Source organism: Pituophis catenifer, unplaced genomic scaffold, assembly GCF_029215685.1.
Source record: "Pituophis catenifer annectens isolate HBS135680 unplaced genomic scaffold, rPitCat1.0.hap2 SCAF_1, whole genome shotgun sequence".
In the NCBI taxonomy this organism is placed as follows: Eukaryota; Metazoa; Chordata; class Lepidosauria; order Squamata; family Colubridae; genus Pituophis; species Pituophis catenifer.
In genome coordinates, this window is record NW_027256881.1 from 176,079,613 (window position 1) to 176,103,486 (window position 23,874).

At 35.6% G+C, this 23,874-nt stretch overlaps 1 protein-coding gene across 1 annotated transcript in view; it reads right to left on the bottom strand.

Moving 5' to 3' along the window:
• Positions 1-23,874, bottom strand: part of UNC80 (unc-80 homolog, NALCN channel complex subunit) — a 186,147-nt gene that overhangs the window by 119,137 nt on the left and 43,136 nt on the right. Inside the window, exons 22-25 of the mRNA XM_070956783.1 lie at positions 20,872-21,044; positions 14,917-15,129; positions 10,762-10,897; positions 6,353-6,486 (exon numbers count right to left, since the gene is read on the bottom strand). Of these exons, the coding sequence (XP_070812884.1) occupies positions 6,353-6,486; positions 10,762-10,897; positions 14,917-15,129; positions 20,872-21,044 (656 nt within the window). The remainder of the gene's footprint in view (positions 1-6,352; positions 6,487-10,761; positions 10,898-14,916; positions 15,130-20,871; positions 21,045-23,874) is intronic.

Consider the following 23,874-nt stretch of genomic DNA (forward strand, 5'->3'; position numbering starts at 1 on the left):
TTTAAGATTATCTGATTGGGAAAAAATTGGGAAAGTTTTACATGCTGAACCAAGAGCTAAGGTAGAGATTTTGCAGGTATGGCATTTATGTAGATATGCAGTGGAAAAATTTGGAATTGCTGAACTGTCTCTTTTAACTCCTTCATCTCCAAGTTATTCCAATGCTGTTGTCTGTCCTCCTTCCTCTCCAGAATATGTGATTCTTCCTCTTTCAGCTCCTACTGACATAGATCAGATTACTAAACCTTCTAACTCTGTTGTTCAGTCTTCTTTTCAGAAGATGGTGAAATCCTGTAAACAGGATTCCTCCATGCCTGGGGAAGAAATTGCAGAATTGTTGTCTGTATGTCCAGTACAATATCATCAGGGCCAGGGCCAATTGGCAGGACAGCAGATTGCAGAATGGGAAGGACTGCCTTATCAAATTTTAAGAGAAAAGGCTGTCACTGATTATGTTATTAGTGGTAATTTTGTGAGAGGCTTGGTAGAGGGGACAAAAGAGTGCCTTCCCCATGTCTCCTCCTCTAGTCTCTCTTCCGCAGTTCCAGCCACAGCAGGTAATGCTGGCCTTGATTTAATAACTCAGGAATCTGTGGAATTTAAATTTCCTTTGGAAATTAAATTTATTCCTTCTCAATTTAAGGGCCCTCTTCCCTCTGGTTTAGTTGGTCCTTTGCAATGTGGTTTTCCTAATCCTAATTTAATTCCTAATTTTTATCAATTGTTGGTGGTTGATTTAAAAGATTGTTTCTTTACTATTCCATTTCAACCACAGGATAAAGAAAAATTTGCTTCAATTCCTGCTCAAACTGTGCTTCCTCCAGCTACCTTCTCATAAAAAGGGGTGCTTTGTGTCCCTGGTGTTATTGATTCTGATTACATTGGAACTCTTTTTATTCAGGCTTGGGTGAACCTTCTTCAAATTCTTCCTGATCGATCCTCTATTGCTTAATCCTCTCTATTACTTCCTTTCGCCCTTTGTTATTCATACTAATATTTGGGGTTGGGACCTCCTTTCTTTTTTAAATACAAAATTGATTTTGGATGATGGCTCTTCTCCTTAAGTGACTCTCTACTGTCCCCGTGTGGTGTTTTTCATAATAGCATGCCAAATAAACGATATCATTGGTGTGTTTTAACACAGGGCATGCTTAATTCTCCTACTTTGTGCCAGCATTTCGTGAGAAATTTCCATCTTATTTGGTATATCATCGTATGGATGATATTTTAATTGGAGTTTAAAAATATAACTTAATTGGCTTTCTGAAATATAAAATGGTTTATGTGTCTATGGATTATAAATTGATTAGAATAAATACAGCTGCATGTTTCTTATCTGTACTTAGGACATAAACTGTTGCAGTTTTCTTTCTGCTCCGGCTTTTCCTCATTTAAAGTTAGCAAAAGTTATTTCTTTAGTAAATTTGCAACAATTGCTGGGTACTATTAATTGGGTCTGCTCATATTTTTTGTTACCTACGCATTGACTTAATCCATTATTTGAATTATTGACTAAAAGAAAAAAGCCAGGAGATTTAACTATAGTTTCATCTGTAGTATGTGCTACAGTTGAGAAAATTAATAACATCTTGAGTATCTAATTTGTGGATTGAATCTCTCATAGAGATTGTCAGTTATTTCTTAATATTTCCTCCTAGTAAACTACATAAAAATATTGGGAGTTTTAGAACAACAAAAAGTATATTGTATTGAATGGCTTTATTTGCCTCATTACCATTAAAAAAAATGTTTTACCCTTGTTGAAAGATATGAGAAAAGCAGAAACTTAGGCAGAATTTCAGCCCAAATTTTTATCAATGGGCCATTAAGAAGCTGAAGCCACCTTATTTTCCACAACAAAGGAAGGAAAAAATTTACAGGGGCCAGCAACATTTAAAGCAAGATATGGGACACAGGAAAGAAAAGAAAACACCAAGAAGGAAAAGAAATCAAGTTAAAGTAACTAGAATTTTTAACACATGAGGAAAGGAGAAAAACACAGAAATAGCAAGCTGAATAATTATAGGGAATGAACAACTACAAAGGGCTAGGAAAAACAGAGAGTAGACTATAAAACAATTATTTATTAAGAATTTCAAAAGACTTTAAAGGGTCACATAGAAAATCAAAAGATGTTTTAGGATATAAAAAAAGGTTACTCTTACAGTTTAAACAGGCTAGCCTCGAAACACTGTGCTTGATTTATTTCTTGTCTGTCTTCCTATAAACAATAAATTGATTCTAATCTCAAGCAGCTCGACGCAGCACCAAATGGCAAACACACAGCTCAATTAAAGCCTGTTATTCTCCCCATTCATGTAAATCTGTGGGGAAGAGATTTGATGTTGCAGTCTCAAGCAGCTGACCTCCAATCATTTTGAAGCAATCTCCCAGCCGGGAGTTTTGAATTCAAGAAGGGAAAGATTTGCCTCCTAGCAATCCTTAAAGGGAAAGGCTTCTTTTTCATTCCTTAAAGGGAAAGGCTTCTTTTTCATTCCAACACTTTTATTTAAGCTATTGCTGAAATTATAACCTTGGGGTGTACTTAAGCCTGTTGAAGAAATGGAACTGACTTAATTAGTATCTTTCTTTCTATCTTAAAATCTGACTTTAACTTTTATTTTCGGAATAATTTATTTCTTTAGTGTGCTTTAATTGACTATGTAGGCTGTATTTCATATCATCTGTCTACAGATCCTAGGTTTATTTGCTTAATGATTCATCTATTGTTTTCCTTCTCCACTATCGCAAGCTCTTTGTTTTTCTGATGGGGGAGGAACGAGAGGAGTGATTGCTTACAAAGATCCTCATGAGGACTTCTGGAAAGTTTTCTCTCAATGTTCAGAATTGTCTGTTGTTATTTTAGCTTTCCACATTTTTTCTCAACAGATTTTAATTTGATCTCTGATTTTCAGTATGTGTGTCAACTGATTTTTAATTTCCCTAGTGCATATGTTACACTATCTTTGGATGATGATCTTCTGTCTCTCTTTTTGACATTACAGCAAGTTTTACAAATTAGAAAGAATTAAATTTATATTGTATATATTAGGAATCATCAGTCTTTCCCAGGTATGTTATCAGAAGGAAATGCTGTTGCAGACAACGGAGCAGCATGTGTTATCTATTACCCCATGGAAAAGTCATTCATATTTTCATCAAAATGCAAAATCTTTGGCAAAACAGTTTCATATTCCTTTGGCACAGGCTCAGGATATTGTATGAGCGTGTCCCTCCTGCCAACAGCCAGCTATTCCGTTCCCCAGTGGGGTCAACCCTAGAGGTGACAATTTACTTGGAATTATTTAACTCTTGTAGATTCTTTTTCAGATGTTCCTGTTAATGTTCATTTTCATGCAATAGAACCACTGACAAAACCGCTAGTAAAGTATCGTCTTGCTCCTAATCCTGAGTAACAACCTTCGCCAATCACATGGAAGCAAGTGAAGGCCACAACATACCAAGCTCAACAACAATTGAGTCAAGCTAACCTACCTCAGACTCCCGAAAATCTACTTGCTGCTGTTCTTGCTATTATTACAGCTAATTCTGTCACAATTCTTTTTTTTTGTCTTCTCTTGTCTTCTCTTAGTTGTTACTGCTTTGAATAATACTCAACATACAACTTAATCCTAAACTTAATTCTGTTCGATGGTGTTATCTTCGTACTAATCAATATACTAGAGGCTTATGTTTTTGCTGTTATGCTCGCCATACTTGGCTTAACAATTGGAATGATTATGCTAAAGCTTGACATATTTTATTGAAAGTAGGGAATTATAGTTATTGTACTGACTATTATTGGCTCTGGGGAACCTTTAATTCTTTGAACCTTTAATTCTTCTTTGTATGGACCTAATATTGTGCCTGAAATGTATCCTGATAATTTTCCTATTTTTAATGCTTCTATGTGGTTCTTTTTTGACAAATATGCAACCAATGTACATCCTCAGAACTATCAGTGTGCTGCTATTGGCTACTTTTCCCTATCTGTGCAGATTGGTGCTCTCTCTTCTTCTTCATGACAATGACGTTCTCTATTAGGTCCTACATGTAATGATGAAGTTATCATTGATACACAACTGTCCTCTCTAAATAGCTTTGGCTGTGCTGTGGCTGGAGCTATTACTGGGATGATCACCTTAGGGGCTTGCTCTGGAATAATAGCTCAAGAAAATAGACATTCTATCCTGGGTTTAACATGTCGCCTGGAGAAATCAATTAATGCCACTGCTGTTATTGTTCGTGATCTCCAACATGAAATTGAGGACCTGAATCAGGATGTGCTTCAACAACGTTTTGCTATTGACTATTTGTTAGCACGACAAGGAGATTTTTGTAAACTTGTTGGCTATCAGGATGTGCTGTTCATTTTCACTCTTTGAACAGAACCATTGAAGATGAACTTGCTAAACTCCTATCATATTTTCAGAATAATGTTCATGCTAATTCTTTTTCTTTTGACTGGTTGACCTGGTTTAAGCAGTTGTTTTTTTTATGCTGTGATTATTATTATCATGTTAGTTGCTTGCTGTTGTTTCATTCAGTGTATTCCCTCATCAATTCTATGTTTCGTCCTGTTCCTCTTTTTCTGCCTCCTCATCAAATGCGATATAAACAAAAATCTTTGTCCCCTCAAAATTAAATAAAAAGAGAGGACATGTAGGAGCCTGTAGTCTGCTATGTGTAGGACTGTTTCCTTATCTTGGATGGCAAACCTCAGATAAGGAAGGTTACTCACATGTAGGCGCCAGGAAATGGCATTAAGACCCTAACTCTATAAACAAGAGGAACAGGAGGAAAGGAAGTGGGATGTGTGTTAATCCTAGATAACATTATAAGTGCTTAAGCAAAGCAGTAATGGTTAACCAATGACTCTAGTTACCTGGAAGATTCTGTAGCCAATGAGATGCTGCCAAGTACACTGTAACTTGAAAGTAACAAACTATATAATGTCACTATGTAAAACAATAAAGTTACCCCTCACATACATCCTCAACCTTTGTGTGTGTGTGGTCACTACACAGGACTGTGTGTAGACTATCCTTGCCACTGTAATTATATGCAGAATCAAATATCTAATTTCTTTGCTGTAAATTCTGTTCAATATTCCCAGTAAAAACATTTCTGGTTTCCAATCCACATTATAGCCAATTACCTCTTCTATCCAACTTCTAATTTTATTTTTTTGTATTGGGACATGTTCACCAGAGATGATAATATGTTCCGGGGACTTTTTTACATTTCCAACAATTTGGAGAATTGTTCGGAGACATTTTAGCAAGTCGTATTGGTGTGAAGTACCATCTATAGAACATTTTTAATGTTCTACAGATAACATTTTTAACTAGTTTTCCTTGAATGCTGTTGAAAGAGTCAATTTAATGTTTATTTCCCATCATTTTTCCCATTTCTCCAATTCTATATTGTAGCCAAAATCATGGTATCTTTAGCTACCTCTTCTTCCATTTTTATACCTCAGTAGATATTGGTATATATTACTAATTAATTTTATCTCTGTTCCATGAATAATTTTATCTAATTCTTGCGGCTCCTTTCGTATTTCATATATCTTTTTATCTCTTACAAATTTAGATTGCACTTGTGCAATCCATCACCCTACCAGTTTCTTGTTCCAATTCTTGTTTCGTTTTCAAATCTCCCTGATCATTTACCAATTCCTTATATCTAATTATCTTATTTTTCTCCAATAAATTTGGGTATATCAATGCTTCTGTTGGTGATAACCACATTGGGATTCTAGTATAGTGTTTTTGTTTTGTTTTTTTCCAAATCTGTAGCAATGCATTCCTGATCAAATGTGTTTGAAAATATTTATGTGATTTATATTTCTCATCCCACAGGAATGCATGCCACCCTGCTTGCAGATCATGGCCTTCTATTGTTAGTATTCTGTTATTTTACAGCTCCATCCAGTCTTTTAATCATACTAAACTTGCCGCTTGGTGATAAATTTCCCATTCTGGTAACACCAATCCCCCTCTATCCTTGGTGTCTTGCAAAAGTTTTAATTTAATCCTGGGGTTTTTCCCTTGCCATATAAATTTGGAAATTAATTTATTTAATTCTTGAAAGAATGTTTTCTAAAATGTTTTTTTAAAAAACTAAAGAATATTAAGAATGGTTGGACCCATCCATCTTGAGAAATCTTTTTTTTTTTCAAGATCTATGACCAAATCACTGGCTATTTTGGTTAGTATATTTTCACTCTGTCTCATCAATACATTCTTAAGCTACACAATTGGTTTTTTGTTTCCTGCCCTACCCAGACCTTCCCCACTTCTGTAACTTTACTCTTTTATACCCAGATCCATCCCTTCCTCTCACTTACCACAAGCGGTTCAGTACGTGGCCTGGGCATGTAGGGAAAGGTCTCTCGAAGAAAAGTGGTGATCTCTAGAAGAAGCTGACATGCTGCCATCTTCAAAGCAAAAGGACAACAACATTTGGTGGGATTTACTGTACCTAAAAAAGAAAATATACATATGTTCTGTTACAAAAAAAAGAACAGCAAAGAAAAAAGATCATTCTAAAAAAATGGACACCACCAAACATAGTACATAATGCAAACTGTGTATGGAACAATATGTTGTATGATTATTCTATTTTGGGGGGGGGGAGGGAAAGGTGACAGACACATTTGGCTACAGTATTGTTTCATATTCACTGTGATTTATGATACCTCTACAACAGCATCACTGCAATGATTTCAAAGATATGATTCTTATAAATGAAGTCTCCCTAAGAACTCTTTACCTCATAATTCAGAACTGTTTTACAATCTTACACTATTTTTCCATTATTTCCCCCTTTAACTAATGCACTCTCTAGAGATTCAGTTTGAGAGGAATAATAGTGTGTTTTATTTGGTGGCAGATTAATCCTAACTTTCCCCTGCTGCTCTCTATATTGTTAATTCTGCTACATGAAAGAAAAACAGCAACTTTGTTGTTTGTTTGAAAAATTATAGGGGAAAAAGCATGTGAAGTTACATGTCATATTTAGTTTCAGTCTTCATACATACTTGATACAATTATAGAATCTACATTTCTTTCCATCTTCTTTTTCTTCATCATTAATGGTATTAGTTGTCTCCTCTAAAGGCTAGACTACAGAAGAAGGAATTTAAGCAAATCCCAGTGAATCTCAAATCCCAGTGCAATTTCAAATACACCACTTGATAACAAAGTGATCAAGAAGATGAAAGTTGCACAACTGAAAACGTAATCAAAATTATTTCCTGTAAAGCTTTCAACTGGAGCATATGAATGACTTGCACTGGGCTGTTCTTGCTGGTTTAAGGAGCTTTATAATGTCTCTCTGCATCTACTCAATACGTCAATCCAGGTATTACAGAAGCCCCAAAGGAAAACAGAACCAAACTAGAATTCATTACCAAATTGCTTCTCACTAATATTTGTAACTAACTGTAAATCTAAAGTGTACAGTTGTAGATGAAAACACTCTAGAAAACAGATTAAAGAATAGAGGGGGGAAAAGCTGGAGTTCAGAGTATGAAGATTAGTTTAGCTGATTAATTGCACATATCTGTATTTCTTAGTATTCTTTCTTCAATAAATGCACTTCTACACTGTAATTATTATTACAGTGTAATAATTATTCACTGTAAATATTTTCACCTTAGAGAAATATGAAATGGAAACAACCATAGTAGGTTTCACCAAATTTGCTACTTTCAAGTTTGAACTTTGAAACCATGAATTGAGAGGGAAGGAATTGCAAATTCTTCATAGATCTAGATAATACAGAGTTAAATTTTTTCAACATTCTCTCAGAGTCATCCTAGAATTGTATAACAAACTAGGACAAGCTATAATTCATTCTAGATAAAGTCTTTACTAAAACTGTGATTAAGTATAATTAATAGTTACAAATATTAGTGAGAAGCAATTTGGTAATGAATTCTAGTTTGGTTCTGTTTTCCTTTGGGGCTTCTGTAATACCTGGATTGATGCATGTTGCATTGTTTTATAAGAAGTGCAACAGGACATGATGATACTGTATATCTTAATAGCAAGTGAGCCAATTCTCTATACCTTTTAACTATCAAAATAAAATTATGAAATGTTACAGAATTTTTGAATGACAGAATTAAAATACAGACACACATGTGTTATATATTGGAGTCCCATTCCTCTCTGATTTACAAATTCTTCTTTCTCTAATTCCTTCACTATAAAGCACTTTCCTAATCCCATTAACTCTGCAGTAAGGTATAGAAAGTCCTTATACATGTACATGTATATATATGCATTTTTTCTTATTTATTTATTTATTTAGCCACATAACTAGCAGAACAATTCTAGACAACTGACAGAGATAAAAAGGTTCAGGCTGTATATGAGCAAGGTTAAGAACCAATATATTGCCAGGCCTTGGTAACTGAAATAAGATGCCCACAATCTGTTCTATCCAAATATTAGATGGCTTAGATGGTCTTAGAACTTATATTTACAGAGTAAATCCAACAAAATCACAAGAAACTCTAATGGATAGCATGCTTAGGGGGAAGAAAAACACCATTACAAATAGACACACATATAAATCAATGTATTACAGTAGACAAACATGTAGATGATATTTTGAAACATTTTTGTTCTGTTAGACTGACCTACATTTTGTTGACACAATTGTAGTGTCATGTTCTACTTGTCTGTGCTGATTTATAAAAGTGTTAACATACAGTCTTCTTGCCATTTTAAATAATTGTGTGATACTAATTGCTACATTGCATAATATTAAAGCATAGATTTCCTTAACCACCTGACCTGCAGTTGTGTTCGTCTACAATAGCATAGTTACCAATCAAGATAGCCAATTAATTCCTTAATTAATTTAAGGAGTGGGTGGCTTACAAGGTTGAACACTGGGCTGACAATTGACAGCCCTGTGTTTGAGACCCATTGCTCAGGGTGAGCTCCCATTTCATACACCAACTCCGCTAGTAGATAAATGGGTACCACTTTAGTGGCAACTTCATGGGGATGCAAATGGAGCCCCCACCTGGGTGTGCCCCGGGAATGTCACCAGAAAATCCTTTCACCACAAAAGCACTTTGGTGTTTCTGACATGGAAGTATTAGTAACTTCTTATTGTGAGTTCTGAATGTGATAGTCCCCCATTTTGAAGTGTAGATGACTAGGAAAGGTTTTTCTAGAATCTGTTTACCATTAAAAAAAAAAAGAAAAACTTCCACAGATGAATATTTTACCTCTAATTTAAATCTTTTCATTTAGCCTGCTTTCTAGTTTTCCATTTAACAGATGGATACTATCTAAAAGAACTCCCTTTCTTTACAAGTTCTGGTGGATTTAGAGGACAATAGAATGGCTAGCAGAAGCATAAGTCATGCATAGCACTTTTTTTAAAAAAAACCCTGAAACCCTCACAAACCTGAGGCATATTTTCTCATGATAGGCAAACATTTAAGGGAGAAAATGGGTAGTTTAAGGCTTTGTGAAATCTCACCTCTGCACTATTTGGATTAATGCAATATAATCTAACCCATTTAATTCTACACTGAGCTGGCCTTTAAGGATCATTCAGAAATTTAAACTGATTTAGTATGCTATGGCTCATGGAGTAATGGGCACTCCAAGATCTGCACATCACACTTCCATTTCAAAAATTGCACTGGGAGCTGCTCAGTTTCCCAAGTGCAATTCATGTGCTGTGGTTATCTTTAAAAATCTGACATGACCTGGTTAAGATCCATGGCCTGGACTTAAGACTGTGTACTCAGAAATAAATCTTTTAGTCTGGTAAGAGTGGCCCTAATGAAAGTCCCTGTCCCCCCCCCCCCGAAGACCCATAGCAATGCATACTTCATGGTGGTGCTTCTTTTCTGGAATGTCTTGCCCATATATACAAAATACCTCCTCCCTAATGAGTTTTTGTAAAGAAGTAAAAATTTGGTACCAGTAGAAACCATTTTGGGAATGTTAGAATTTAGTATCTATCCATGTTGATCAATACTATTGTTTTTTTTTTCATTTTATTACTATTATTATAAATTTTTAGGTTTTGCTTTGTACACTGCTCTGAGCACAGACTTTTTAAAAATAAATTTAAAAAACAAAAATGGATCATATTGGAAACTGAAATTTCAGGTCTGCATTCTCAGTCCCAAGTAAACTGTCAGTGCAGATTCAAGTAGATTGGTAGTAGGTTTCAATTTCTGTCGCTACCAGTTCACTCGTGGGCTTGCGTGCTCACATGTGCGCGACGCTTCTGTGCATGCACAGAGATATCCAGAGCCTCCCGCTGCCGCCACTATTGGTTCGCCCAATCTGGGGCGAACCAGTAGCAACCCACCACTGAAGTAGATGTCTACACTATCCAAGTTATAAGTTTGCCTAGGTTCTACTGAGCTACTGGAAGTAATTATGGGATGCAGATGAGAAGATGCACCCAACTAGGTCCATAAGATTCTGCAGGTGGCTATATTTTTATTTATATAAAAGGCAACACATCTGATTATTTCTTCCCCCTCTCATTTTTTAATGCACCAAACTATTATATAATGCATTAGAGCAAGATTCAGATAGTTGAAGAAGAAGAAGAAAAGAAGAAATGTGGTGAAACACTGGTTAGAAAGGGAACCAAAAAAAAAAAAGAAATTTTTAAAAGAAAAAAGAAAGAAAAAGAAAAAAGAATAAGTGTTCCTAAAGGAGAGGTTCTTACAAGTGGGGGTTCTTGTAGTAAAGGGAGTCTCCTTACTGTCATCTAAAAAGTCTTCTTCCTCATCCTCCTTTCTCAGCCTCCTCTTGGTCTCCTCATCATAAATGAGGCCCAGCAGATTGGCCGGACTCTCACTCTCAGAATGGCAAAGTTCATTGAGACGGACTCCAATTGCCTGCCAAAAGTATAGAATTAAGAAAGGGTCATAAAGGTTTCTTAAAAAAGAAAATCTTAATTGTGATGTTGACATTTGCAAATAAAGACCTCTTTTGTATTCATGGGAAAAATACCACAATAAAGTAGAGCTTTTATATAATACTTTACAATATTCAAAGTGCTTCAATATCTAGCATCCTGTTGTGATCCTTTCCTTTTTTATATATCAGGTATAATAATTTTTATTAAAATTTACAGATCCAAAGATAAAAAACTAATACAGACTAAGAAAAATCTAAAAAGTAAAGAGAAAAATAAAAAGTGCAATAAGGAAAAAAGGGGGGAAATATATGAAGAAATGGTTTCCTGCTTCAATCAAGACAAGTATAAACAGTTTCAGAAACTTATCAAATCTGATACAGCAATATAAGACCTCTTCCTATATCTCATCTCTTACCTATAAACAATTTTTAAAGCTTTGTTATTCATAGCTGTAAGCAAAAATCCATTAAGAGTTAAACCAACTTTATATTCCTTTATTTTTAACACAGTAACTTATCACTTTTTCTGAAAATACCACAGTAGTTCTCCTTTTTCCACATCTTATCTATAAACAAATGTTTAAAGCCTCCTCATTAAAGAAAAATCTATTAAAAGCTACCAGAAACAATATATACTTTTGTCCCTGATCAAATAATCCAACTTTGTATTCCTTCCCTTTGCTTTTAAGAATCTTGATTTTTAATCCCTTTAAATAGTGTCCCCAAAGTTTCTTTCTTTTCATTTTTTTTCTTTGTCTCTTCTCAGGAACTCCTTTGTAAGTGTAACACATCTCTTTCGTAAATCTACAATAAGAATCCAAATCTGTTTTTTCTTTGTACATTCCTTTTAATTATTAAGACAACAGCTGTTTCATTTATAAATCCAGTATAACATCTTTCTCCACATGTTTTGTACCTGTCATTTTAAAATCCACATTAGAGTCAGCCTCACTTTTTATCCAATAAAAGCTGTTCCTCTTCTACATCATCTTTTAAATTCATTTTTAGGATAGCAGTAGGTGATTTGGATGCTGGGAAATATTTACTGAGCTTTTTGAAGATTCAGAAGGCAAATTAAATTAAACACTAAAATTTTATAGGAACTGTACACTGAAAAGTGGATTTGAAAGACTTGAAGGAATAAAAGAAGAGAAGATAAATAAGACTTTAAAACCTGAACAATTGGGAAGGTGTAAATTAGAAACTATAACACAAACTAATAGAAAATCTGGGAACTTGGTGGAATAATTTTGGGATTGACCAAATATTCTTAATATGTGATTTTTTTCCCTGGAGTTTTCAGATATTGAGATATTGGGACATTAGAGGACATTAATTTGTTACAAAATGACCCAGCAGAAGACGATAAAGTTCTATGAAGAAATGCTAGAAATAGCGACAAAGAATTATAAGAAGTTGATGGGAATATTTAAAGATAAATATGTGAAAGTAGAAGTCTCTCAACAAATGGTGGGGGAAAATGAATATAATATACAGAAGTTGTCACTGCGTTATTTTATTTACCAGCTGAGCTTCTCATTTCTGGACTATCAGACTTTCCGTACCTTGCCAAGAATTGTTATCAAAAGCTACTACGCATGTCCATCCACCCACATTCCTTCACTCACTCCTTTCTTTGTTCTCTTGCCAGAGGTCCGGCTGGACCGGCAGGAGATCTCGCTTGCCAAAATGTAACAATTAACTTTTCTTAGTTAGTGAGGTGTTTTATTTTCTTTATAACAAATAAATGAGTTTTATTAGAAACCTTTCTTCGCGTTTCTTTTTCAGAATATTGCAAACAAGGAGGAGCCTCGATTCATCTCCTCTAATTAAACCAGCGTAATTTGTCCCAGATCCAAACATGGGATTAATAAATGCCTTGACAGAAGTTAGCTGAGAAATTAGGAGTAGTGGAAGGGACGAAGCAAAATAAAATACAAAAAGATAAAAATAAGTTAAAAGCAGATAAAAATACTGAAAAGATAGCAATAATAAGTAATAAAAATCAAATAGACAATACTCTAAGAGCTTATAACAGAATAGAGAAGGAAAAAAAGAAAGATCTTTCAAAAATAATGAAAGGGTCAGGGTATTCAAAAGATGCAGCAGAAGGAGATAAAGGATAAGACAGAGGGAACAATTAGTCTGTGCAAAAATGCTAGAAAGATATATAAGATTCCAAGAGAGAAACATAAAAGAATCACTAAAAAACCAATAAATGATGAAATTCTAAAAAGGCTGAGAGATGATGGATAGAGATATCTGGTGGCTCAGCAGACTGATAGCATTGTGATTAACACCAGCTGTCTGCAATTAATGTAAGTTCGAATCTCACCAGCCTCAAGGTTGACTCAGCCTTCCATCCTTTCTAAGGTAGGTAAATTGAGGACCCAGTTTGTGGGGGCAATAAGCTGACTTTGTATAAATATACAAAAGTATGAAGGCTATTGCTTAACACATTGTAAGCCGCCCTGAGTCTCCGGAGAAGGGCGACATATAAATCAAATTAAAAAAAAATATTTTGCAATATAGTAACAATAGAAATAAGTGGAAAGCTTAAACTGGGAAAATAGTAGTATATATATAGACATATAATGGAATTTATTATAAATACAGATACATTAAGATTAGTAGGTGGAAGACTAGGATTAGGCATATCTAAAGGTATTATTATGATCAACAAAATGTAAAAAATATATTGGAAAATATAGTTTTCAAGGACTATAAATTCAGGGGACTTAGAGATATAATCTTGGGACTGATTAAATTTTATTGACAATTGGTTTTATTGGTATTTATAGAAAGTTGAGATTTTGAAAATGTGGTGGAACACTGAATTATAAATTGGGAAAATATTAGTATAATATCGATCAATACATAAAAGAATATATTATAATTATAATGAGCACATTAAGGCTAGAAATTGGAAGATAATTCCAATTTTTATTGGAAGATAAAAATTCTGTATATGTACTTGTATTATTACTGGGAGCACTATGTGAAAAATATGTCAACCCTGTCATTACATTGTCCACAAAAAATGTTGATTGTTAAAGAAAAACTGTAAATAAAACATATACAAAAAAACCAAAACCATTTTAAGTCTGCCTTTGCTTCCCTGAAAGTCCACATTTTTGGTAATCCTTTCCTCAGCCCTGTATATTGGATAAATGTTATTGTCCCCAATGAAAAATGGCCTGCTTAAGGCAAAAGCAATGACCAAACTTTTGCATTGCATTTTTAATTAACTCTAGTTACTTTTGACAGTAACTCGTAACTCTATGAATAACTTACTAAATAAAACAGAAAATTCAGTTTGTTTCATTGCTGTGGAGAGGGCATAAAAACAAAACATTTAGAATGACATTTAGAATCTTGTTGCTTTCTAATAGTAGAAAAACCTGGAAAAGAGCCTGAGCCACTGATCTTTTTTTTTATTATTATTAAAGAGTTTTACAAGACAAAAAACATTTTTACAAGAAAAACATAAACCGTTTGCCATCTTTCCATATATGGATTGTACAATCACATTTACAAATTAACACCCTCTTTAAAAAAAAAACAGTTACGTAAACTCCAAGAACCTCTCCAGATTCTTTACACATGTTTTCCCTTCCCTCCTCCCCCCTCCTCCCCCAGCTTTCCCCTCCCCCGACTTCCCAGAGCAAATACAGGATATAGCATCTAACAAACATATATAAAAAAAGAAGAAAGAAAAAAAACTTTAACTTTAAAGTTTAACTTTAACTCCCCTTGTTCATATCTAAATATAACTATTTAAACCAAGCCACTGATCTTAACTGATCACTTTTCATGCAGAAAAGTGGAATCATTTAAGTAACCTTGTTAGGCTACCTAAAATGTTTGTCTAACAAAACTATAAGAAGATAGATTAGTATAAATCAGAAAGCCCATGGATTATTCAGAACAGAACTTTGATATTGCTGACTGGTAAGAAAAGGAGGGAGGGAAGGTGAGAGGAAGAACTGAAACTTACTTCCCCCCACTGGTAGAAGAGCTTGGCTGCACTCCACTGTAACTTCTGGTTTCGTTTATTTCCCACGATTGGAGAGCGCCCACGAGAAAGGCCTTTCTTAGTAATATTCACATGATGCCCCTTCATCCATTCTGGCCAGTTGCCCCGGTTGCAGCGGTGCACAAAGCGAGCACATTCCAAGAAAAGGGCCGCCCTCGCCACCACTGGTGCCTCCTAAAATGCATTACCATAATATCCTTAAGATGAAAGTTAGCAGGTTGAAAAAAGCAGTGTAAAGACTCAGGGGGTCAGATTTTATTTTTATTTTAATAAAAAAAAGTACAATGCTGTTTCAAGCAAATGTAAATGAAGCAAATATCATAGATGACTTAGACTTATCAGGCTTTTTATCAGTTAATAAGGGCAGGCTCCTTTGGCACTTAAGGTTCAAAATTTATTGATATGAGGTACATCTAAAACTGTAAAAGACAATGTGTTATGAGACAAGGCTTTTTCAAGAAAAAAATATTTTCTAAAACAATAATTAGCATTCCAAGAGATATTAAAGGACAGGATACTAAAAATATACTAAAATGTTTACACTATTTTTATACTAAATATGAATGAGATTGCTACAAATAAATCAAGGAAAAGAGTAAAAATAAATAAATTCTTCAAATTTTAATATATTTGTTTGTAAGAAACATGAGAATCTATAAAAATGAGAATTTCACAAACTATTCCTGTCATCTAAACATTTTTGTAGGGATTTAGCTCTAATACGTGTAGTATTTCAGACTCACATCTGGGCTACCACTTATTTATTTTTATTTATTTATTGAATTTATATTGCCGCCTATTTTACCACGGCAACTCAAGGTGGCTTACAGAATATAAAACCACATTTAAAACAATAAAACTAATAAAAAGAATCAAACCTTGATATTGAAATATTAGATGAGTTCATTCCAATGTTATACCAATTCATAATTTGTCAGTACAACAAAAGCTACTTTGGTTATTCTCCGTTCCTTCCTTTATTACAGAGGGTCTAATCTGTCTGCTGAAAGTTAATTTGTAATATCTCATGTCTGCATTTATTTATTAATTAAAGGTAACGTGAAAATTAATTTGCATTTTCAAATGCATATATATACATTTTTGTACATACTTTCCAAAACATATGTATTTTCAAATAATATTTCAGTTATAATCAGCTTTGGAACATTATTTCCACCACTATGCACATTTCAGCATGATCTTTTTGTTCCTGTTCATAAAGCAAAAACAACAATAAAAAACAATCTGGAAAAATGTTGTTATTAAAATATTTCACATTCTATTTTGTGTATAGTTCTGGGAAACACAAATTAGGTAACTTCAGATTAAACTGTAAACTGGAGGATTTTTCTCCAATCTCTATAATTTTTTTTTTTAATTTGCACAAATTGAATTTGCAAGTAAATCTATATTGACAAATGAGTGGAGCTCAATTCAAACTATGGTACGGACAAGGCAATACATAATTACACAGCACACATGGGGAGAAGAGGAATCTATGGTTTATTCACATCACATCAAACAATCACATAAACCCGTTTCATATATGTACAGTATTCATTGTGCTGCAGCTCTTTGTTACTTAAGCCAAACAACATGATGCCAGATTTGCCTGCTTTCATACATACTGTATATCCAACTGAGCCCTGCATTTTTATGTAGCTATTACCAAGTGGGAATCAGTATTATTTAATTAATACATGAACTCACACTGTAAATAATCATTACATTTATTTTTTTCCACTAAGCTTCCCTGATTGACATACGAATTTCCTTCTTCCCTCCAAAAAAGCTGATCCCCGCCGCCCCGCCCCCCCATCTTGTTTCATGTTAACTAATTTCACTGGAGCAAACAAGGGCAAATACAAAAGATTCTTTTCTCTTATACCTCCTTAGCTGCACTAAGACGAAGAGTGAATTTAATGTTTATATTTTTATAAATATAAAATTAATTATTGTTTATATTTACTCTTCTATTATGTTATGCAACCCGAAGAGGCCATTATACTTACAATTCTGTGTTGAGCCAGCCCATATTAGCTCACCAATTGAATCTGCAACTACTAATGTTTATGCATTTAAAAGTTTAAGTAATGTGGAATTTTAAAATTAAATGGAGAAAATGAATCTGAACTCTGAATGCAAATCTATCTCCCACAGATCCAAAGTGGACTGTGAGGGAGTCATGTCTGCTTTTTCTAACAATTGAGAGGTAGTTCAATTGAACATAGTTTTGAATGGAATGCTTGGCTATTCTCTATAATTCTAAAGGCAACATCAGCCCTCAGACCAGGGGTGGGTTCTAAATTTTTTTACTACTGGTTCTGTGGGCATGGATTATTTTGTGGGCGTGGCTTGATGGTCATGTGACAGTTCTTTAAGATTTAGCAGAGGTACTGATCTACCAGGTTTTTAACTGCTTGCAGAGCTGTACCAGTCCACTCATTTGTTTTTGGAGGCACCGGTCTACCCATTTATTTTTGCAGGCACCGGTCTACTCATTTGTTTTTGGAGGCACTGGTCTACCACCACACTGCCTTTTATCACTGATCAGCTGTAGGGCGACCCTTTGAAGCCCCGCAGCAAGAGTTTAAACAGTTTTTTTCCTTCTAGCTGATCAGCTGGGACTCAGGAGGCAGCAATAGATTGGGGGTGGGGCCAAATAAAAGGTACAAATAATGCGGGGGGTGGGGGGCGGGGGGACAGGGGAGTGGGGGGCAGAACCGGTTTGGTGATGTCATATCGTCACCGCTACCGGCTCGGCAGAACCGGGCTGAATCGGGAGGAACCCACCACTGCCTCAGTTCTTTATTGCAAGAGCTATTTCACCTACATCTAATGCCTCAAGCCTTATCTCAATTGAGGATCCATGATATAGCTTTCTGTTGTCTCAAATTTATATGAAACAAATGTTATCCACATTATACTTAGAGTCAACATGCTGAATCTCAGAACATTATGCAAAGGCATTGCAGTAGCTTACCTTATGCCCAGAGCAATCTGAAGAAGCAGCAAGAGAAAGATGAAGATGTTTGACAGAATGGATAAGGATGAATTCACACCACAGAGAAACACATCACAAATGAAGAGAAATGAATTAGCCACAAGCTGCATAGCTGAAAAGAACCATAAGTTACCACTTTCATTGTCCACAGAAACAAAGCAATGCATGGGTGCAAAATTCAAAATAAGATGCACATTTTCCTCATAATTTGTTTATATAGCTGCCTCCTGCTGCTATTACAGTATTTGTACAATGTAGTTTAAAGATGGTGAAAACAACAATAACAACATAAAAATCACCATTTTCTTTGACAGCTTCATATAATGGCAAAACGTTTCTGAATAATGAATTGAACATGTAGATCAAAGGATAGAAAAAAACTTCAAAATTTAGGGAGGGGGGAAGAGTTGATTGTCATTAGGAAAGTTAAAGTTAATTTGCAATTCATGCTTCAGAATATATGGGCTTATATAGTTCCTGAGAGAATTGTAGCATTCATTGGAGTTAATGAGAATCAGCTTGGAATGAAACAAGCAGCCTTCTGAGTGGATATAGGAATCCCACAGAAAGTGCTTACAGAGAAAACACAAGGACTTGGACTCTGGGAAACAGGTATTTTGTCTCCCTATGTAACATGTTCCCTTGAAAGCCAGGAGGTCTGAATTCCTCCTGCTGACATTTCCTAGGTATATGCATAAGAATGGAACCTCTTATTATATGGAACCTCTTATTCTGCATTGCAGAAAGAAAGAACAAACATAATGTGACCAGGGATACCAATATCCCAGAAGTGGTATTGTTCATAAGGATTTCACTTAAGCACTAGCCCTCTTGTAAGATGTTACCTGTACATGCAAGGAGAGGGATTAGACATGTAGATCTCCCCTTGCCCCTCACAAATAATTGCTATTGTTTCTTCATAGAGTGGGTGGTTGAACCAATGAGGTTCCTATTGATGAACATTCTCCTAGGCACTGAAAAACAAGGCTCTAAATCAGAAAAAAATATTCTCTAAGAAAAATATAAAGTAATCAAAAATGTGGGTGGGGAGGTTTTCATACCAGGAGACTTGCAGAGGGTTTCCTTGGTGAATCTTCTGGAAACTCTTCTATAGATATTGGTGTTTTTTTTTTTTTATGGCTGTCCACATGTAAAGACAACATCAAATTAAGGCAGAGAAAGAGAGAAGGAAAGTCTAGTTGCTTTCCTCAAACGAAGGGACTGAATGTCCAGAGAATTCACAATTGTTGAGAGAATATGGTGAATCTATGACAAGTGTCAAAGATGACACGCCACCCAACAACTACTCTAGAAAGCATGCCTCATTCTCGCATGATTTTTGAAGGCTGTGAAGGCTGCAGGAGAATGGGCTGTGCTCTTGCATAATCTCTGGAGCCTTTGAAAATTGACGAGAATGGGGTATGCTTTTGTGTAGTTTTTGGAGATTACACAGTTCCCCTTCAAGAACAAAGGCCTCATTTGATCCAGAAGCGCCTCTGGTGGGCCGCAGAGGCCTGTCAACAGAAAGAGAAGACTGCCTGAAGATAAGTGGTCTACAGCAGATCCTGAGGCTCATGTGCCTCAGGGAGATATTTATTTGTTTGTTTGTTTGTTTGTTTGTTTGTTTGTTTGTTTATTAGCCTATCTTTCTAAATAACTCAAGTTAGGGAATATCATACCTAATATTCCTCCCTCCTCCTATTTTCCTGAAACAACCATCCTGTGACTGGCTCAAGGTCAGCCAGCTACCTTTCATGCCTAAAGTGGGACTAGAATTCATCCTCTCCCGTTTTCTAGTCTGGTGCCTTAACCAAAATGTCTCCCAGAATACTCTGAGGCAAGCTTTTTGAGTGGCAGTACTGGTTTTAGGCCTCAACTTCAGGTCCAGCCTCCAGTGCTGCTATTTAGGATGGCCTAAATTAGGGTGTGGGGTGTGGGGTAGGGGGGGAGAGATAGAGAATGGTTTCTCTTTTGTTTAGGGGGAAGGGTTGTGACATGCCAGCATGTCTATATTACTACTCTATACTACAGCCTCCAATATTTACTGCAATGTCTTTGAGATGTGAGATTACTGGTACAATTACACAGAAGACAATAAAAGCACAGTCAGGAGGAATGGGGGTACAAAAGAGAAAATCCATACCTTATTTTCCCAATGTCTTCCCAAATGAACTAAATTTAACTATAATAGAACTTGAGAAATAAGTCAAAAAGTATCCCTGAGGAACTACTGACTTGAGGATCCTAGTGATTGGGAACATGTCTGCATAGGTAGAATTACTTACAAAAATATATCATGCAACACCAAAGGTTTTAAACATCAAAATTCTATATTAAATGGCAATCACTTTAAAATCAGCAATTGGGGAGGAGCATTAATGGTGGATGAGATGAGAGAATAGCAAAAAGTAGCTTGCACAATGATTCGTTCGATTCCAATCTATGCGGGATATGGATTATTTAGTCTTTGGATCTACAAATCCCAGGCTTTAAATAACTCATAAAGCAGAATATAGTGAAGACTTCCTCAAATTGCTATCCCTTTACCTTCCAGAGAATAACTTGAGGCTCATAGCTATGGTTTGTGTTAATTATTGATAACATCAACTGAACTCTGTGGAATTACTGTAGTCAGAGTTATAAATTACATAAGTGTATAAGAGGCTTAGTAAATTGAGTTGTGACAAGTGGAGCTTAGATAAGAAAAGAATTGTTTTCATTAGGCACAGCATAAATCCAAATAAAATGAAAGACATAATTACAGATGGATAAAAAATAATTTATTAGTCATTGTGCTTAGCATTAGTATTCCTATCCTTTTCTAGTTGTTTTCTCTCTCCCAGCAGTTACCATACTCCAGCACAAGCCAGAGTCTTCAGTATTACAAACAGAATGAGTGCATAGAGACTTACAAGATCAAGAGCAGCTGCAAGAATAGAAGCATCAGGGATTGTTCCTGGTTCACAGCAGTTTAAGAGAAATTGAAACCGCTTCATGCCTTGTCGAATGGCTCCCAAATTCACCACGTTCTTACATTTGTTTCCCTCTTGGTTGGAAGCCAGATGATCTTCATAAGTCTGGCAACCTTAAAAGAAAATCCAAAAGGGAGGATGGGAGAGAGGGGAAAGAGAAAGCCCCCATGGATGTTTAAACATTCATTGGGTCTACTGACAATTCTGAAGCAAATGTCTCCTATTGATCTGCCCTGTCCTTGAGCATCAAGCGTGACAGAATGAGAGAGGCATATATTCAGAGTATCTATGACTGCAACAAACTCTATGAAGTCTTTAGGACATGATATTTTCCTCTCATCTAGTAGCAGAAAAAATGGGTAAGGTTTATGCAAAAGTGCATTGGACCAAAGTTCATCACAGTGGGTAAAAATACTGGTTTTAAAACTTTCCACAAATGAATTTTGTGGGACATTGAATCTCTTGGGACATTGTGCTTAGTGAATGAGAGAAGTGAATGAGAGAAGTGTTGCTAAATGTACAGGAAGTTCACAGGTTATCAAGAAGAGGTATTATGAGGATGTTCAAAGAAGTTGCATGTTGTGGTCAGGAGTCAGCTTGAAACCTGAGCCCATATTCTCTGGATATATGAATGGTCATGATTATGTCACCTTTGAAGATAACCTAAATTGCATGGCTGGTATTAAAATGAGGAACGACATGTACCAAACTTAAGATCCTTTATGGAAAAACAGAAGACATGCATAATTAATAAATATATCTGGATGGCACAATCGTAACTGATCATTATAACAGAGAAATGATTTAATGCTTAAGAAAATAGCTTCACTTTGTGTAAAAGTTTGCACTTATTAAATTCAACTTTTTGACTAGTCAGAATATTTTAAAACAGAAAGATCCATCTCAGGAAGCATGAGGGAATAAGACAAAGTCACAACAAACTATCACACATATAAAACAGAAAAGAAAAATATTAACAAAAGCTAATATCCATGTTCAGTGATGAGTCAAAATTTGTAATCTATAAAAAGAACTCAACTTGGGTAAGTTTTGTTTTCTGTGTTATTTCCTGTATAACTGATTCATACAATCATAAAACTAGAAAAGGCAACCTTCCTGTTCAATACAGGAATCAAAATGTAAGCATTCCAGGCAGATAGCCATTCTCTATTTAAAAACATTGAATGCTATCATATCTCCCTCAATAATCTTTTCTGATTTATTGTTAATTCCTTTCAACTTTATATTATTTGCACATCTAATAAAAGCTTCTTCTCCTTTATCATTAATGAAAGTATAAAAAGTAGAGGACTGATCTTTGCAGCAGCTCATCGCTTTTTAATCTGACAAAGGACAATAGACACTTTGAATAGTTTTCAAGAGAACTATGTATCCATGTCATTATCATTTTATTCAGGTCATGCTTGTGATACATCTTCAGGTGGTTACATCCTCAGTACTTTATCAAATGCTTTGCTGAAAGCATTTGATAAATGCTTTGCTCAAAGTAAATTTTAACTATAGATTTCCACAATATTTTAAGAAGGCTGCTTAATTTCTGTTTAAAATGAAATAAAATTTGTATGGCAAGATTTGTTCTTGACAAACATATGCTTATTTCTAGTAATTACTGCATTGGTTTCAAGATGCTTGTGGATTGATATGCTCTACAATCTTCCCAGGCATTTATGTTAAATTTTTTGTAATATTCCCCTTCCCCCTTTGTGAAAATGTGGACATTTGTTTTTCTTCAGTCATCTAGCACTTCATCAGTTCTCCAGAACTGGGTTTGGCCAAATCATCAGCAATTCATTCAGTTAGTGCAGCCACCTACAGCACGAAACCTGCCCACTTTAGTTTACAGTAAAGGCTTTCCTTCCTTCCTTCCTTCCTTCCTTCCTTCCTTCCTTCCTTCCTTCCTTCCTTCCTTCCTTCCTTCCTTCCTTCCCTCCCTCCCTCCCTCCCTCCCTCCCTCCTCCTCCTTCCCTCCCTCCATCTCTCCCTCCCGCTCTCTTTGTTACCCAAGTTCAACTTCATTCTTTATTTGTCAGAAAATTTGTTAGGGACTCCACCTCAAACTCCTCCAAGTGAACTCCCTAACAAGGGTTATCTGCAGGGTAGGTTCAAAAAAGTCAAGATGTCAGCCATAGTGTTGCAATGGAAGCATCAATACTTTTGTACATGCAACACACATAAAAAAGCAGAACATCAATTGCACTTTTGTGGTGAACATCTTGAATTTTGGCCATAGCCCTGTTCCCTAGCTTAACTTCCTCAATCGGCTGACTCTCTGAAAGCAGTCAGCTTTATACTCCCTCTACAGTCTTTTTACCTAAAAGGAAGAAGACAACCAATTACCCACAATGGCAGTAATTCAGGAAATGACTTTTTCATCCCTCATAGTTCAGCAAAAATATGAATCAGAGCATATAGTTTCATTCTTCTCTTTTTTTTCAATTTTATTTCAGTTCCATTTCTACTAGTTCTACCTGTTGCTCACTCAATGAATGATGTGGCAACTCATTCCTGGGGTTGCTTGGTTTTTTTCAGTTTTCTGTACTATAATTACTGTACTTATGAGCTAACATTTGAGTAAAATTGAGTAAGAGTACCATATTTTTTGGATTATAAAACACTCCGGATTATAAAACGCACAGTAGCTTTAGAGGAGGAAAACAAGAGAAAAAAAATCTGCCTCTGCATCCCAGCATCCATCCAGTATTCTTCTGGCTAGCATCCTCACTGCCGCAGCCCATTCACTGCAGCCTGTTTGCCGCCTCTATGGCTGGTTCACCACCGCTGCAGCCTTTCACCACCGCTGCAGCCTGTTCACCACGGCCCATTTGCTGTGGCCTATTCACCGCCACCCGCTCGCCATGGCCCATTCGCCACCGCCCGTTCACAGATGCCCATTTACAGACGCCCATTCGCCACAATCAATGG